This window comes from Schistocerca cancellata, chromosome 7 (genome assembly GCF_023864275.1).
Source record: "Schistocerca cancellata isolate TAMUIC-IGC-003103 chromosome 7, iqSchCanc2.1, whole genome shotgun sequence".
Lineage (NCBI taxonomy): Eukaryota > Metazoa > Arthropoda > Insecta > Orthoptera > Acrididae > Schistocerca > Schistocerca cancellata.
Window position 1 is genome coordinate 374,541,220 of NC_064632.1, and position 19,423 is coordinate 374,560,642.

The window sequence follows — 19,423 nt, forward strand, 5'->3', positions numbered from 1 at the left end:
GGGGGGGGGGGGGCGGACATGAAGGTACCTGTGACCATGAAGGTACCTGTGACCATGCTGCGGATTTCTTAGAATATCTTCCCCCTCACCCCCTCAGAGGAGAAGTAGTTATGAGTATAGTTGTAATTAGTTAGACATTAAGGGGATGAGGTGGTGGGTTTATGAGTGGGAAGGACTTTGAGAGAGGCAGTGTTCAATAACTGCAAGCCCATGAAAACGGAATATGTAGAGAGGTGGGGTCAACAGTGACGAGTAGGAATCCATGTAGTAATAGGGTGCTGATGGCTGAAAGCTGGTGAAGGAAATGGTTCATATCTTTAATGTGGGAAGCTAGGCTAGCAGCAAATGGTTGGAGATACTGGTCAACAAGATCAGAGATTCTTTCAGTCAGAGCACAGAAATCAGTGACAATGGGACATCCATGACTGTTGGGTTTATGAATTCTGAGAAGCACGTAGAAGGTGGGTATTTGAGGGTGAGGAAGGAGATGGATTCAGGGTAAAGATTTTGATATGGGCCTAATGATATAAGCACAGATTAGAGGTTACAGAGGACTTCTGGAATGGGATCACTGTAGCAGGGCTTGTAGGTGCAGGAGTCAGACAGTTGGCAGATGACTTGTGACCAAAATCTGGCCCTTATATATCATCACAATAATAATGATAAAACTACACATTGTTCGAAGTTCAATTTACAGAAAGTACAATTAAAACTTAACTCATTAATTAACTGAATACATCAAAAAATTACGTCTTTATAACAGGTTCTTCTACTGCAAGAGTTAGGCCAAATTATTTGTTTAAATTATGAAATTAACAAATATCATCATGCAAACAATGCTTTTGATAAAACTGTTACTTACTTTGGAATTAATTCAGGGCTTATCATTATGCAAACAATGCTTTTGACAAAACTGTTAATTACTTTGGAATTAATTCAGGGCTGGTTTTGCTAACATGTTTTCAAATAGGGCCAAATAGATACTTTAAGAATACAATTAGTTGTTCTTCCAAACGTTTATAATTAGTACAGAATTTATATTTGTTTATACATCAACAATAGAATTTAAGTTACGAAACAATTACTGATTTCTCCCTATAATGAAAGTATTAACTAGGAATAGTCTAAATAAATTAGAAAATAAATTACATACATAAAACTAAGCACAAAATTAGATCTGGTGTTATATTCTTTAAAACTGAGGGTCAACTTTCCTCTTCCATGAAAATGCAGATTAAAACTTACATATGTTTATGGTACTTAGTTCAAACTGAAAAAACGAATTTAAGGAGGCAGATGGCAAAACAAGAGGGGAATTAAAATTATCCCAGCTTGCTGCTCCACAGTCCAATTTCAAAGATCTCATGCCCACTTCGAATGTAACTGACAACGTCATTGGGTCAATGCAGGAACAAGTAGGTATTGTTTGTGGCAGACTCCCATTTTTAACAATGCATACTGAATGATACGCTCCAAAACACTTGTGCATGGATCGGCATTGTACCAGATCGCCACCTATTCTGCTTTACAGAGCAAGAAAGCCTATGAACTGTATGTTCTGTGATGAGAGAAGTGGACATCTAACACTTTGTCATACCTACTCATGATTTCTCCACCTGTCGACCACTTTTCTTAGATGGTTTTAACAGTGGCATATGAGCAATTGATCCATTTCTATGATAATTGTAACAAGATTTCAGGCCATAACAATCTGTATTTTGTCAAAGTCACTTCTATTGGTGGACTTTCCCATTTGCAGTCCATATCTTGCTGGAATGCTTTCCCGTTCATTTTTACTCTGCTTATATACTTACCTTACCATACTATGTGGCTACAACACCACCAGGCAACATTCAGTCTTGTAGGGGCCAGTGGCCCTAATGTTTTGGCTTATGGAATGATGTGGCACAGTGGTTAATATAACAAACTCACATTAGTGAGAAGCAGAATTAAAATTCCAATTATGTTTCCTGGAGTTTACACAAATAATTCTGGGTGAATGCTGGGATGTTTGCTAAATGTTTCCACACCTTGTTTCCTTCTTCATTGTTTTCCAATCTGAGCTAACATCCTCAATACGGCATTAAACTCTAATATTACATCCTTCTTCCTAGTCAAACAGCTTGAAAACTACAATTTTGGTTCACATCTACATCCACCAGTGAGCAAAGATATGTTAGTGTTTTTGTTTTAGGCAGAGAGTATATTCCTGTTTTAAGTTTTCAAAATATATGCCTATACCATCCAAACCAAGAAAAATGGGAGAGAGCAGTGAAGGAAAAAAGTAAAGGTGTACAAAGGTGACAGGTGTATGAGAAAAAAAGTCATTCTGAGTGGGAATAAAATGACATCCAAATGTTTAATTTACTAGTATGAGTGGCATACAATAAGTAATGCAATACTTTTTTTTCCTTTCAGTTTTGTTGAAAAAATGCACAATTTGTTGTGGGACATGGTGGAATATTCCTGCCTTTGCCCCTATAGTTTCAAGGAGTTCTGATAAGTAGTGGCACTACATGTATTTTTTCAAAATGGCATCTGTAACAGAGACACATTACTAGCGGAGAGCTGTCATTGAGTTTATTTTCACAGAAAACCAGAGCATGTACTTGCAGAATTCCAACAGAGGTGTTGTCTGTGGTAAAGTCTCATGTTTAACAATGTGCACTGAATGGTATGCTCCAAAACACCAGTGCAAGAGTCAGCTTTGTATAATACCTGCCACAGATCACCACCTGTTCTGCTTTACAAGGCATGCAAGCCTATCATTCTAACAGATTTATGGTTTCTTTGTGCTGGAGGATAACTTCAGTAAACCTCAACATTACATCTGAAAGAAAGTATGCATTTCTGTTCTAATCAAAGATGCCATACAATCATTATAATTGTCATACCTAAGGTGCACCACAGAGCTGAGTGGTTAGTGTAGCTAATTGCCATTCAGAGGGCTTGCCGGTGAACAAAAGCACAATGAGTCACTGGGTGAGGTGCCTGTCATCATTGCAGCAAAATTGCACAAATCTCTCTGACCTACCACATGCCAGCCAGCTGCACACAGTCGTTTCTGTGAATCCTGCAGTGTTGTAACATGCAGACACTCATTCGAGGTGATCGATGGATCACAATCAAACACCTCGTTGCTCAACTTGACATCTCTGTTGGTAGTCTTGACACACTCATCCAGCAGCTGGAGTACTCAGAGGGATGTGCACGCACTGGATTCCTTACCACATAACAGGAAACCGTATAGAGCAATGAAGGACCATCTGTGCAGAATTGCTTGCACATTAAAAGGCTGACCATGACAATTTTTTGACAAACATTGTCACAAGTGACGAAACATGGGTTTATCACTTCGAACTGGAAACAAAACAGCAATCTATGGAGTCGCACCACACCTCCTTTCATTTAAAGAAAAAGTTCAAAGCCACACCCTCAGCCAGTAAAGTCATTGTGACATTCTTCCCTGAAGAGATTATTCTGTTTGATGTCTTACCTCGTGATACAATATCAGTCCTGATGTGTCTTCTTCTAAATGACAAAGCAAGGCCTCACACAAGTCTGCGCAGCCCAGTGGAACTCAAGAAAGATGACTGGACTGTTCTTCCTTATCTACCATACAGCCTAGATCTCGCACCTTGTGGATTTTATCTGTTTGGCCCAATGAAGGATGCACTACATGGGAAGCAGTATGTGGATGACAGGAAGATTACTGATGAAGCAAGACATTGGCTCTGACATCGATCAGTAAAGTGGTACCATGGGGGCAGACAGGCCATCACAGTAAGGTGGTATGAGGGTGTTGCATTGAGCAGAGATTAAGTTGACAAACATGGTTTTGTAGCCAAAAGAGTGGGGAATAATATGGTGTACCAGAATCCTGAATAAAACTAACCTGCTCTCAGAAAAAAAATGGTTCGCATTACATATGGTATGCCCCTCATACAAAGATGATTGTACAATTTATTTGTGTGCGGCCATGTTCTCCAGGTAATTACTCCAACATTGTCCAGGCTGGAATGAATAAACTTTTTCTAATAGGATTTATCATTGTAACAGATTTAATGTCTTCTTTGAGCTGGAGGATAACTTCAGAAAACTTCAACATTAAATTTGAAAGAATTGTACACATTTCTTTTCTAATCAAAGATGCCGTACACTCATAACTGTTATATATAGGGTCTACCTCGTAGATGAGTGGTTAGCGCGACTGACTCCCATTTGGAGTTCTTAGATTCAGTTCCTAGCACTGACAGGGATTTTTACTTGGTGTGTGTGTGTGGGGGGGGATGGGAATGCAGTACACTCAGCCTCGTGATGCCAACTGAGCTACTTGATTGAACAGTACTGACACCAGCCAGCGGAGTTAACTTTTTTACGTAAATGATACAGTGCAGGATTTGTAAAGCAATCAACAACTATATATACTTGACATGTGGAGTAATCAGGTCTACTGCCGGATGTTTGTGTCGCTCTGGCACAATATTTTGGCCACGTAACTCGTTGCCTTCTTCAGGTGCTACCTGAGACTGCTGTGTTGGAGGATCTTGTCCAGTATTTAAGCCCAGAGGGCGCTGGGTGTTCTCTTTGCCGTCCGCACCCACCTTGCACTGCTTGTAAGGTGTTGTAGACAACTGCCACGACCACAGATGGTGGGCGAGCCGGGCGCGGACGTCCGTGGGAACACCAGGGAGGGGTAAAAACCTCAGGAGCAGCACCTGGTGGGCGCGGACCACGAACGGAACGCCCGACACAGGACAGGCCTCAGAGAGCTTCCACAGATGGCGCCCAAGTCGGGCGCAGACGTCCGAGGGAACACCAGGGAAGAAACAACACCTTACAAGCAGCGCCAGGTGGGTGCGGACGGCAAAGAGAACACCTAGCGCCCTCTGGGCATAAATACTGGACAAGATCCTCCAACACGGCAGTCTCAGGTAGCACCTGAAGAAGGCAACGAGTTACGTGGCTGAAATACTGTGCCAGAGCGACACAAACATCCGGCAGTAGACCCAATTACTCCACATGTCAAGATCTCGCCGGGTAAGCCTGAAGAGTTACAACTATATATACTGTTTGTCAAACTTTTCCTAACAATTGAGCCCCTAGTTACAGACGGGCAAAAAATATTGATATATGTAAAAAAATCAATATTTTTCCATAATAATATCAATATATGGAAAACTTCAAGGCCAGGGCAAAATCGGATAACAGCTGAATTATGGAAGTATGCTAAACTGCAATTTTCTTACTCCAGAAACTTTTTGAGGAGATATGGAAGAAAGGAATCATTCCACAGGAATGGAAAATGGCCCTGATACATCCTCTTCACAAATAAGGTCCTAAATCTGATCCCAACAACTATAGACGGATTTCCCTAGTGCATGTGACCTACAAGATATTGTCCAGAGCTTTACTAGAAAGAGCAGAATCTCAGTTGGATTGCCAAACTGGGAAGTATCAAGCAGGGTTTAGGAAAAGAAGATCCTGCCCTGGACAGACCTTAAACCTCAGAAACATTTTAGTATATCAGAAGCAGAGGGCAAAACCATATACAGTGACTTTTGTAGACTTCAAAAAGCTTATGATTCCATAGATAGAATGTTGTTGTTCAATATTTTGGAGAAGTTTAGCTTGGACAGGAAAACTCTAAACATCATTAAGGAGATGCTCACAAATACATCCTCTAAAGTCAGATTCATGGGTGAACTATTGGAACCTTTCGAGATCAGAACAGGGGTCCGACAAGGGGATGGTCTCTCACCCCTTTTGTTTAACTGAACACTTGAAAAAGTTGTGCGGGAATGGAATGCAAAAACGAGAGGGGCAATAAGACTTGGACCAAAAAACAAAGGAATCACAATTACGTGTTTCTTATTTGCTGACAACATGGTGCTGCTCGTGTAAACATGGAAGGAAGATAAAGAACAAATTGCCAATTTACAAGGGCAGGCAGGGAAGATAGGACTTAAGATTTCTTATGAAAAAATGAAGATTGTGAGGAATATACTAGATACTCCTAAGAGAATTAAAGTAGGAGCTCAGAAAATAGAGGTGGTTAGGAGTTTCAAGTACCTAGGGGATTGGACTGAATGGAACAACCTTGAAGGGAAAGCAAGAAGGACCAAAATGGAACTAGCTTTCCAGCAAACCAAAAACACACACAATAAGAAAGCCCTCTCTTGAAACACCAAAATAAAGCATTATAACGCAGTAATTAAGATGGAAGCGCTCTATGCAGCATACACACTAGTCATGGCGAAGAAAAGGCAAATGGAGAAATTGGAAACCAAGGAGAGGAAAATTTTGAGGAAGATCATGGGTCCCAAATTCCAAAATAACAAAGAAGTTTTCTATAGAAATGAAGCCATCTATACAAAGTTGGAGAGACTCTCGGAAACCATGAGGAAAAGGAGGATTGATTTCTATGGACACATACTCCGAATGAATCCCAGTAGACTAACTAAACAAATCTTTGACTTCTTTTACAAAAAAAAGGAGACTAAACCCAATCAGTTTAAAGAAGAGGAAAAGGATTTGAGAGAACTCCAGATTGCCGAAGTCATGTTAAAGAATGATACAGCCACGACCGTGCCAAAGACAAAACTAAGAGGTTCCAAGCTAAGATCAACGCCAGGAAACTGATTCAGATATCAGAGGAGGAAAGAAAGAAGAGATCAGATAGAATGAAGAACTATTAGGAGAAAAAGAGAACACAAGCAACTAACAAGTGATTGATCTGGCGTACCCCAAAGATGGGTGATTCAAAGTGGGGGGGGGGATGGGGGGGGGGGGGATCGATATATATCGCTGATGTCTAAATTATGGCTATATCGATTACTCAGTATTAAATATTGTGTGTTGAAAGTGATATTTTTACTGTCCATCTTCTCTCGACTCATAGGCACTATAGTTCTCATTGGCAGATTTCTTGCCCATTCCAACTACTACCAATCTTTGAAATCCAACAGTAAATGTCTTACAATGGGCTTAATTTAATTTCATATTCACTATTACAAATGAGCACCAGATCTGAACTTGAATGTATAAGTACTGGATATCCATCAAAGTGTTACTTCTATGTGTCATTTCTACCATTGCAAATGATACTTATGAGATGCAAAACAAACACGTTTGGTGACAGCACTGTATGAGAATGGTTAAAATTACCACACCCTGTTCCTTACCCCCTGAGTGCCTGGATCAAGAAAAGAGGACATACTGTAAAAGTGACATAGACTTGAAACAGAAGTCACACACACCCTTCTGCACTGGTATTTACTGGAAAATTGAGTCTTGTTGTCTGAAATGTTCCATGCACAGAACACATATCAGAAGTGTTTCACTCCTAAGACTTCTCTCGTGTAGGCAAAGGCCAACACATTATATATATATATATATATCACCTGACTCCATCAACCTCCTGACCCCACCAACACCCCGCACCCCTACCTTCTACCTTCTTCCCAAAATTCACAAACCCAATCATCCCGGCCGTCCCATTGTAGCTGGTTACCGAGCCCCCACAGAACACAACAACTTCTTCACCTTTGAAGGCCAGACATACCAACAATTAAAGGGAACAGCCATGGGTACCAGGATGGCCCCCTCGTACGCCAACCTATTCATGGGTCGCTTAGAGGAAGCCTTCTTGGTTACCCAGGCCTGCCAACCCAAAGTTTGGTACAGATTTATTGATGACATTTTCATGATCTGGACTCACAGTGAAGAAGAACTCCAGAATTTCCTCTCCAACCTCAACTCCTTTGGTTCCATCAGATTCACCTGGTCCTACTCTAAATCCCATACCACTTTCCTTGATGTTGACCTCCACCTGTCCAATGGCCAGCTTCACACGTCCATCCACATCAAACCCACCAACAAGCAACAGTACCTCCATTATGACAGCTGCCACCCATTCCACATCAAACGGTCCCTTCCCTACAGCCTAGTTCTTCGTGGCAAATGAATCTGCTCCTGTCCGGAATCCTTGAACCATTACACCAACAACCTGAAAACAGCTTTTGCATCCCGTAACTACCCTTCCGACCTGGTACAGAAGCAAATAACCAGAGCCACTTCCTCATCTCCTCAAACCCGGAACCTTCCACAGAAGAACCCCAAAAGTGCCCCACTTGTGACAGGATACTTTCCGGGACTGGATCAGATTCTGAATGTGGCTTTCCAGCAGGGATACGACTTCCTCAAATCCTGCCCTGAAATGAGATCTATCCTTCATGAAATCCTCCCCACTCCACCAAGAGTGTCTTTCCGCCGTCCACCTAACCTTCGTAACCTCTTAGTTCATCCCTATGAAATCCCCAAACCACCTTCCCTACCCTCTGGCTCCTACCCCTGTAACCGCCCCTGGTGTAAAACCTGTCCCATGCACCCTCCCACCACCACCTATTCCAGTCCTGTAACCCGGAAGGTGTACACGATCAAAGGCAGAGCCACGTGTGAAAGCACCCACGTGATTTAGCAACTGATCTGCCTACACTGTGAAGCGTTCTATGTGGGAATGACCAGCAACAAACTGTCCATTCGCATGAATGCACACAGGCAGACAGTGTTTGTTGGTAATGAGGATCACCCTGTGGCTAAACATGCCTTGGTGCACGGCCAGCACATCTTGGCACAGTGTTACACCGTCCGGGTTATCTGGATACTTCCCACTAACACCAACCTGTCAGAACTCCGGAGATGGGAACTTGCCCTTCAGCATATCCTCTCTTCTCGCTATCCGCCAGGCCTCAATCTCCGCTAATTTCTAATTTCAATCTGCCGCCGCTCATACCTCACCTGTCTTTCAACATCATCTTTGCCTCTGTACTTCCGTCCCGACTGACATCTGTGCCCAAACTCTTTGCCTTTACAAATGTCTGCTTGTGTCTGTGTATATGTGGATGGATATGTGTGTGTGTGCGAGTGTATACCTGTCCTTTTTACCCCCTAAGGTAAGTCTTTCCGCTCCCGGGATTGGAATGACTCCTTACCCTCTCCCTTAAAACCCATATCCTTTTGTCTTTCCCTCTCCTTCCCTCTTTCCTGATGAGGCAACCGTTGGTTGCGAAAGCTAGAATTTTGTGTGTATGTTTGTGTTTGTTTGTGTGTCTATCGACCTGCCAGCGCTTTTGTTTGGTAAGTCTCATCATCTTTCTTTTTAAATATATTTTTCCCACGTGGAATGTTTCCCTCTATTATATTTATATATATATATTTTTTAATAACTTGCCCGTCCCTACCTCTATTCCTGAATCAGCAGAAGTTGATACTTGCATGTTGCTGAAGTTTCACAGAATGATAAACATGGAGCTTCTAGCTATCTGTACACACTTCACACCTTTTGTTTTGGGTGTAATTGTTTACATAATACTATAGTCACACTGAAGGTCATGAATGACCCACAATTACGAATATTAGTTTTTAATTTTTAAACAAAGCATTACATACCAGACATTTTTGTCAGTTTTCAATTTCTTTGCACACATTTTCCCATCATTCTGTACATCTGAAAATTGTCTTGCGGTAGAAGTCCATTCTGCCTGCCTGGATACACTGATGCATCACCTTCTGGGTGTTCGACAGCACTTCACAGCTGACAGTAGTCATATGATGCCAAATTGAGACTTTAAGGAGGTTACAAAGTCCCCCTGCCCCCAAATGTTTTAATTTTCTCCACAGTGAAATGAGTAGTGTAAGGCTGCATGGTATAGGATTGCAGGATAATCTTCTTCCCAAAGCATTTGTCATGCAGTGCTTCAAAAATATAAGGATTTTGCTGGCCGCATTTATGATCTGTCCTGGTTAAAGAAAATCAACCAGAAGATGATTCCCATAACTTTCACAACAGATCACACTGTCATGGTGCCATTCCATACTCTCACATTCTGTTTGAGGCTCATAATGACTTTCATAACTTTCCACAACACTCATAAAAACACTGTCTCCTTCATTCTGAAATAACTGAATACAGCTTTGAATAGTGGTTCTTTTCTGAACCTTATGTCCTTTGGCTAATAAATGAAGGGTGCAATGAGCACAAACTTTCTGATAGCCCAAACTTTGAATTATTTCTTGCACTACGCTACATTGTACCCTGAGGGTTTTTTGAAATTTCATTCACAATGAGATGTACAGCACTTGAAGTGTACTCATCAACTTTTCACTTGTCGCATACCATGAAGACTGTTCAAGTGGCAACCTGAACATATATCCATATGCACACCGAAGTTGGAGATAAATTTCAGCAGCAGATTTTTTCCTCTTGAACAAGGTATTCAATAACAGCATGCTGTTGAAAATTTTGTGGTCACTTGTGAGAGGTGGTCATTCATTTAATTGCTGGAATAGCAGTTATAACAAAGGACTGACTATGACTTTCAGTATCATGCTCTACAGTCTCATAACACCAAACATGTCAGTACTTTTATATATAGTGTTTTTAACTTTTACAACAGTTAGAATATCCTGTGTCATTCAAAGGTCAAGAAAACCAGAAGAAAGGTAATCTATTCTGATTTCAGTCAGAGAACACTGACTTTATAGTGAACTTTCTTAAAATTATGAACTGTAAAGTGAGTTGAACAACTGTATTTGAAGAATGTGTTGGATTGAATTACACTACATTATTTTCTTGGCAGTGCCTTTATCTGGAAGACATGGCAGAACTACTGAAAAGTTGATACATTCAGTATGTTTACAGATAAAGGAGATAGGTCAGTATTTAGATTGGAATGATCTGCACTTTGAAGATAGGGATGTCAGTGCATAGTATGATTAATGGGAACAATGGAAAATGCATCTTGACAATAAAATCAAATCTGAAAACATCTCTGATTTATTTGTAATTGCTACATATTTCAAAAAATATATGCATTAACAATGTATTTTAACACTTAACAAAATATTTGTACTGTAAGGCACTATATTCATTTTATTAGTGCTATAAAAACTGTGTAAGATCATCCTTTCTTAATTACCCTCCTACAAACTGCTAGCTTTCATACAACGAAACAATTTTAAAGCTTTATTGTCACACACTGCAGGTCTCTGCTAGTTTATTAATCGGCGCCTTGAAATCATTTGATCTTATAAGTGGTAACACTATATCCTGCCACTTAATTGTTAGCACAATTAACCAATTGAGATTATCCACAGCTTAACAACAACTTTTAGTTCTCAGAGTTAATGCAGAACTGTCTCAAACCAAATATCTCAAAGATTTGTTGTTGTAACATTATGTAACTGCATAGTAGATCTTTTGCCTTATTGATTACGTATCTACCAGCACACAAACTGCTGAGTAATAACTGCAATGTAGTATCAAAAATTAAACTGACTTTGGTCCAAAAGACAGCTAACTGTGAAACATTGCGCCATACGAATAAAAATTTCCTGTTCTATCACAAAGCGCTCATGCAAGATGACCACTGAAAACCTTTTCTGTTGGTAGCAACAGCAGAAGCATAAATAACAGCCTGGAATATCATTAAAAAATTCTCAAATAATTCTACAGTGAAGTCACACAGTAATGATTTATAGGGAAAGCTCTGTTTTCTTTTATTTCATTTTTTTCTCACCTTCAAATCAAAGAAACAGATCACTGTCTTGTTGTAGTAAGACGACAAGAAGCCATTGATGTGACAAAATAAATAAAAATAATAAAAGTTTATTTGATAAAGTCTTCTTAAAGATTAACACACTCTTATTCCCATTTCATGCAAAATGCGATACAGTGATATACAAATAAGAAACCCAATTTCAAATAAAATAAATATCCTGTTTTTCTGAAATCCAGAGTAGTATATTTGACTCAATTTGTTGACAGTTCTGGGGACTTAGCTGAAAAAACATCTCCATAAAACAACTTTTTACTCTCTTAGAATTTTTAATAAATGAGTAGCCACCTGAGAGTAAGACACTCCAAAGAATGAAGAAAGTTCTCACTGAATGCACCAACATTTAGTTCAATGATTTTAGTTGAATATAAAGGAAGAAAACAGCAAAGCACCATAGTGTGGTTCAGTGTAACATTTAAAAGTAACAGATTACAATACACCATGCAAAATCAGCATACTGTCAATTACTACAAACCAATACAAACACCATCTAATATCAGCCCATTATACACATATTAACAAAATTAAATAGTAAATGGTGATACTGAAACAATAAATGCCCTGCAAATTAATGCAAATGCAGTTGCATTTATATGACTATTGTGAAATCAATACTGTAGTTCATCAAATGGTGACACATGGATTTCAAATGATAAATACAATCTTGCATCATCCAGGATCATCTGCTCACTAGGGTGCATAAGCTCCACATGTACAGCCATTTGGAGATCTAAGACATACAAATGAGTCAACATTGGAAAGAATTTCTTTCTAAAAATTATTAAATTAATACTGGAAGGTTAGCAAGTAATTCAACATTGTCCTGAAAATGGAAAATATTTCAGGTGTTTTCCAAGCTTGTCTCTGTACTTATGACATGTAAAAGCCATGCTCCAATAAATTAACAACAATAACAAAAGAGGAAAAGGTCTAGCTTTTCGTAATAATTATTTTATTCTTTCATGGACATCACACAGATTTTTCTAGCATTCATTTTGTTATGCACCAAACACATTTCTTCCACATTCACAAGAATGTATACTGGTGAAGCACGTAAGTCTAGAGCAGGGTCGGCCATAGTGTGCAAACCTTCACAAGTGCACAATGTGCTGCGCACCTGCGGTCCAAAACTCAGCCTGTCATAGCACTGTTCAGTACATCTCGGCTTTGCGTGGTCCTTCTCAATATAGCACAACATTTTATTCAGCAGTGGATGTGATACTTTCTTAAAGCATTTGGTGTGGCGTATTGTGGTTGACACAGTTTTCTTCAGTTAGGCAGAATAGAGGTGTAAGCGCTGTTTATCCTTTGCAATTTGTTTACGGTATAGAGGAAGTTCATAGCTCTGGTGGGTGTTAGCACAAAAAAGAGGCAGTCCAATGATCTAACATTGCAATCCTTTAAACATGAATAGGAATCACAGAGGAGAAGTAAAGAACTCTCAGTATCTATCATGTAGTTGCATAATCAATGGATACCACAAATTTGCACCACGCACAAAGAAATCGAAGATTTAGTTGAAGTTAAAAGAGCTAAAAATTGTAATGAGCAGCAGGTGATTTGTATGTGAATTGTTGTTCTGTACATCAAGAAGTACTTCGTGTTAAATGTGCAGGCATAAACCATGTGATGGAATTAGTGAATAGTTAATTTTCTGTAGTCCCATGCATTATTACATCATCAGTTGCAATAGTTTTTGATGGAATTTAACGAAAAGTATGAACATGTTATACAGTGTAGCACAGATAAAAGGAGCCTGTGTAAGTGTGAAGGAAGTGCAGTGAAATTACAGAAGCAAAGAGCAAAGTGACCCCTGCAACATCAATACACAGCTGTACATGTCTAAACATATTCAGATACACTCAGTGTAAAGTTCGGATATCAATAGCAGCAACTTTACAGTTGATGACGTCTTTCAATTCATGTACTGTGTGTGGATTTGTTTCATATACCTTGCTCTTCAAGTGCCCCCACAGGAAAAAATCAATGGTGTTAGATATGGCGAACGTGGTGAAAATAAATGTTTCCTGACAGTTCGTTCCTCAGTGAAACCATCATGGAGTCATTCCATGGATACCTTAGACATGTGGCAAGTTGCCCCATCTTGCTGGAAGAAGCTGTATTGTCTTTCATAGTCAGTGAGTTGGGCACAAAATGTATCAAAAATTTCTATATTTGCAACCATGTTGAGGGTAGTGTCAAAAAATATTGATCCAATGATGCATATTCCTCTTACACTACACCATACACTGACTTTTTCATCATGGAGCAGTTGCTGACATACAGTCTTAGGGTCTTCCACTGCCCAGTACTTTGTGTTCTGTGAAAAGATGAAATCATGCTTTATCATTCATGATGCAATGGAAGAGGTCTCATTGATGCTATTCAAAAGACACGTGCAATAATCTACAAGTTTCTGACTGTCATTCTCCCGTAACTGTTGCACAACCGTCACACAACATAGCTTCACATCAAAACTTTTCAATATCTGTGGGCAACTATTCCAACTTACATGTGCCTATTGGGCCAATTTATGTGTAGACATCTTTGAGCTCTGAACAGTTCTTCATTGTATGTCCGCAAAAACTGCTGGTGTGTGAACAGAAGGGATTCTTTGTCATTTTACATTTTGCACAGATCCGTAGGTGCACCAATTCTCTTCACTGGTAGTCCTCTGTCCAGATACATGGGCCCAAAAATTTTTAGAGTTTCCTTAACTGAATCTGTTTTCACATATGCTTCCACAATTTCAACTCTTTCTTTTATTGAGAAAGTCATTTAGCAGACAGCAGAGAGAAGTGTCTAACTTCACTGGTGAACTAAACTGAAATGTTCACAGAAGAATACTAACAGTAGATTATTGCATAAAACTGTCCATTGTTGTAGATGTTTACTCTATTTCAAAGTCGAAATACTGCATTTGGATTCAAAAGGGAGGTGGGCTACTTTTAACTGCATAACCCAGTATATTACTACACAGTTCGTTGGTTAAGTCAAAGGACATGCCTGGAATGTGTTTTTGATTTAAGACCTGCTATTGCTGAATTTTTTAAGGATAAAGGAAAGCAAGAATGAAAATTAGAAGAGCAGGAATGGATTGCAGACCTTGCATTTTAAATAGAGTTGACTGCTGACTGTCTCCAGTAAGACAGTGCAAGGTGAGAAGCAACTTATTTCTGACTTTTTGGCGAAAATGGATGCATGTAAAAAGAAAACTGCACTGTGGAAGCAAAACCCTTGACAAGGAACACTATCAATTTCCCTAAGCTCACTGGCTTTAAAGAAAAAACGAATTTTCAACAATTGATTGTGGCATTGAAAGAATTACAGGAATAACTTTTGTAAATGTCGGAGGATACTGCCATACATCTGTTTTGAGATGTTTTTGAGATCATTTGCCATTTTAGTTGAAAATATACCTGCGCGTCTGTAGATGGAACTGGTTGTTCTGCAGTGTTATTCCTGAGTAAAAGACAAATTCTTTTTCACTAAAACTGTCCAGGTGTTCTATGTCGTTTACTTCAGGAAGAGTTTTCATGTGTCCATAATGAGGTTATAAATGTAATATCAATGTTTCGACCAATATACATATTTGAAAGGCTTTTTCCAAGTATAAAACTAAATAAGTCAGGATTATGAGGAAACCCGGGTGATAAAAAATTTGTGAAACTGTCTGCATCTGCCCATATGCTGAAAGTTTATGCCACAAATACACTCTAAGACAAGAAAACCAATGGACCATGATGGATGGAAATCAATAGATGTTATGTACTTGTGAACAAATGATTATAGTTTCACAAAAATTGTATGATTTATGCAAGAGAAAGAACTTCACGAATTGAGCAAGTGAATAATGTGTTGGTCCGCCTCTGGCCCTTATGAAAGTAGTTATTCAGTTTGGTGTCGACTGATAAAGAGTTGCTGGAAGTCCTCCTGAGGAATATCATCCCAAATTCTGTCCAACTGACATGTTACATCATCAAAATCATGAGATGGTTGGAGGGCCCTGCCCACAATGCTCCAAATGTTCTCAGTTGGCGACAGATTCAGTGAGCTTGCTGGCCCAGGTAGGGTTTGGTAAATAAGAAGACAACAAGTAGAAACTCTCGCCTTGTGAAGGTGAGCATTATCTTGCTGAAATGTGAGCCCAGGATGGTGTGCTATGAGGGCTACAAAACTAGGCATAGAACATCACTGGTGTACTGCTGTGCTGTAAGGGTGCCACGGCAGAGGGCTAAAGGGGTCATGCTACAAAAAGAAATGGCACCCCAGACCACCACTCATGGTTGTCAGGCCAAATGGTAGGTGACAGTCAGCTGGTATCCCTGTGCTACCCGGGGAGTCTCCAGACATGTCTTCAGCCTGGAATCCTTCAGTGATGAGTTCTGCTTCGAACTGAACCCCAATGACCAGCAAAGACATGTCTGGACATGCCCCAGACAGTGGTGGGACACCTGTCTGACTGTCCACTGCAATATGGCCTGACATCCAGGAGCTATGGCCTGGGGTGCCATTTCTTTTCATAACAAAACCCCTTTGGTCATCATCTGCAACAGTCTTACAGCACAGTGGTATGTTGACAATATTCAATGACCTGTTTTGTTGCAATTAATGTCAATCTATCCTGGGCTTACATTTTAGCAAGATAATGTCCGCTTTGCACACGGCGAGAGTTTCTACTGCTTGTCTTCATGCTTGCCAAACCTTCTTGGCCAGCATAGTTGCTGGATTTCTCCCCAACTGAGAACACTTGAGACATTACTGTGAGTACCCTCTAGCCAGCTTGTGATTTTGATGATCTAAGTGCCAGCTGGACAGAATTTGGCACAATACCATTCACGAGGGCATCCAACAAAAAAAGTCAAGCCGAATAACTGCTTGAGTAAGGGACAGAGGTGCATCAACACATTATTGACTAACTCGATTTGTGAAGCTCTTTCTCTTAAATAAATCATCCAATTTGTTTGTCTGTACATTACATCTACCAGTTTCCATTTGGATAATTCCTTTGTGCTGCAAAATTTCTTTTGTTTCTGATCTATGTCATTGAGAAAAATTAAATATGAAACAAAGCCCCATGCAGCACTTTCACAGTTTCCCCTCCCCTCTCCCTTGCCCTGCTCAGACAGTGTAACATGGCAGAGGGGGAAGTGCGCACTCAGATGAGAGAGATTCACACGCATTCAGTGAAAAAACAATGATGGCCGAGCCATTTTTAAAGCAACAAAGCAAATGTTATAAAGAAGCCATGAATGCAAAGTCGACCAAGCAACTGTAAAAATTCAATAAGCCAATGCTGCATGAAATGTTATAAAAGTTTGTCTGAGAAGTCCCTCAAAATTATACCTTCCAGTACTTAAGTACACTATTCTGCAAAATAGTCTATGGTTCCTGAAAATATATGTGTCCTGCCCTATCTGTGTATGTTATCAAAATAAAGCCTTATCTGCAGTGAAATTATAAAAATAAAACAAAAGGACACATACATGTCTGTGTAGAATCTCCTCTACCATCAATTTTACAGATCAGTAATGAAACAAATTTATTTGTGAAATATGTAAGGAATCTTCGCATACAGTCATGAAAATTGTCTGTGTATTTTATATCTTAAGCATTGCTTATTTTCAAGCGTGCAAAGCCACTGTGGTTTGAGATAACGCACAATGAGATAATGCTTTTTGACAGCCATACTGCACACAATCACATATGGCAAACAATTTTTATTTCTCGAGGATGATGTATTCACATATGTTATACATACACTTGAAAATGAGCAATGCTTTAAACTGGCAGTCCTAAATAAAGTACAGTTTTAAAATACAGCCTACAGGAACAATGTCTTTCTTCAAATTTGTCAAGACTCCCCTCCAGAAGAAATAGAGAAATGGCAAATTGGCCAAAGGCATACACTAACAAGGTGTCAAAATAGTGTCTACAAAAACACTTATGACAGATCTACAAAACAAAGGTTTATGAAGTAAAGTTTTGTATTTTTTCATTCCTGGCTGCCCTTTATGTGCTGGCATAAGCTGTCACCAGCACATCAGTCTATCAGAAGAGAGCCCAAAGACAGATTCGCAAGCAATGAGCCGCCAACACCCTCTCGACTTCTAGTATTTAGATCGCCGCCGCGGACCAGAGTGTTGTCAGACACAGCCAGCCAGCCCAGTCGCAGACAGAGTCAGTCGCAGTCAGCTCAGTTACTAGCTCAGTCACTATTCTAGTTGGTGTCTCAGTCACTATTCTAGTTGGTGTCTGTCAGGTCATGTCACTGGCTACGAGAGTGTAAAGTTTATAGTGAGACTTGTACTTCATCAGCAGTGAGGCTAATGTGGACTATTATGGAAGAGCTTGTACTACAACAACTTGCATAAAGAGAAGTAGCCCTCTGTTTATGTTAATAAAGAACCCTGTTAATACATGTGTGCAGTTTTGTTGTAGAAAGAGGATACTGGCCACCAAACAACATCCTCTCCTTGCTTCTCATGGCACATGACGCTACAGTGGCAACGAGATGACACAAAAGTGGTGACGAGGATAATTCTATGCAGAATGCAAGTTAATTAACTTGGCCACAGATTTTGCTTGCGTCTCTTGTGTTTTAGCTTGCAGGGGTAGTCATTTTGCTAATTTGCTGTTGTGTTCTTGCATGTATTCCAGGAGGGAAGCTGCAGAACCAATCAAATTTCTCTTTTCAGAGGCTTTGCTTGCTTTTTTGCTATAATGTATTTGTGTAAACCATGGTTATCCTGTTCCCTCCACCCCCTACCCTGTGCCTCAGCTGCAGATGACCAATGTGATAGATCTAACACAAGATTTTCATTTTCAGAATCAACAAATTGTGGCCTTACTGATGACGGTACCACAACTACTGCCTACACAAGCTGTGTCGCCAGCACAACCGCAAATGACCAGCCCAACAAGTGCTGCCAACCAGCATACCTACGTTCCGGAAATTTAACGGCACAGAAGAGAAATGGCTTGAATACCTAAAGCAGTTCCAAGCACACTTTCACGTTCATTGTGTTCAAGGCACTGTATAGCTACAATACTTTCTTTCGATTGGGGGTCCCTATTGTTCAGGTTAATACAAAAACTATTTCCAATGGCATCTCCTGACAAAATCAGTTAGAACAAAGTAATTGCTGCATTAACTCAGTACTATGACCAGCAAGTCCAAGTAGTTCCAGCCAGATATCAGTTTCTTCGTTTGCAGAAAAAGCCAGAACAGATGTACCATCAGTGGTACACAGAATTGATGGCATGTCTAGAAAGTGTATATCTAAGTGTAGTTGTGGCAACTTTTACAATGATTTAATGATTAGGGATGCAATAACATTCAATGACCCAGTTAGCAGAATATGGGAACTGATCTTAAAGTATTCTGATCTGTCACTTCCTCAAGTATTGCACATCTTAGAGCAATACGATTCGGGTGTCATAGCAGCCAATAAGTTTGACCAGGCCCAGATTTGTTGGTTCGAGTAGCCCCTCTTCTGACCATCCCAAGCAGCCACAACAAGTGCGTACACAGCTGTGTGGACAGCCAAGTAGACATGTGAATTTAGTGAAGTCTTGCCCTGGATGTTTTGCTCGCCATAAAAGACAGGATTGCCCATCACGTGCCACAACGTGTTACACTTGTGGAAAAACAGGCCATGTCCAAGCAGTTTGTTTGCAACAACACAAAAACACCAATTTTGCCTGCTCTCAGAAAAAAACAGGTTCCTGCACATGCAGTGAACTTTGTGTTTTCCAAACCTACAACAGGTTCTGACAAAAGTAAGATTAAGGTTGTGCCTCTT

At 40.0% G+C, this 19,423-nt stretch overlaps 1 protein-coding gene across 6 annotated transcripts in view; it reads right to left on the bottom strand.

Annotated features, from left to right (window-relative positions):
* LOC126092615 (reticulon-4-interacting protein 1 homolog, mitochondrial-like) overlaps window positions 1–19,423 on the bottom strand; it is a 152,002-nt gene that overhangs the window by 37,348 nt on the left and 95,231 nt on the right. For 3 of the 6 annotated variants that reach the window (XM_049908329.1, XM_049908327.1, XM_049908324.1), the window contains one exon: window positions 11,653–12,348. The exons of the other annotated variants lie outside the window; for them this stretch is intronic. Coding sequence is in view for 1 of the 3 variants with exons in the window: in XM_049908327.1 (XP_049764284.1) it covers window positions 12,309–12,348 (40 nt within the window). In the remaining 2 variants the exon portion in view is untranslated. Of the gene's footprint in view, window positions 1–11,652; window positions 12,349–19,423 lie in introns of those variants that run through there. 6 annotated transcript variants of the gene reach the window in all.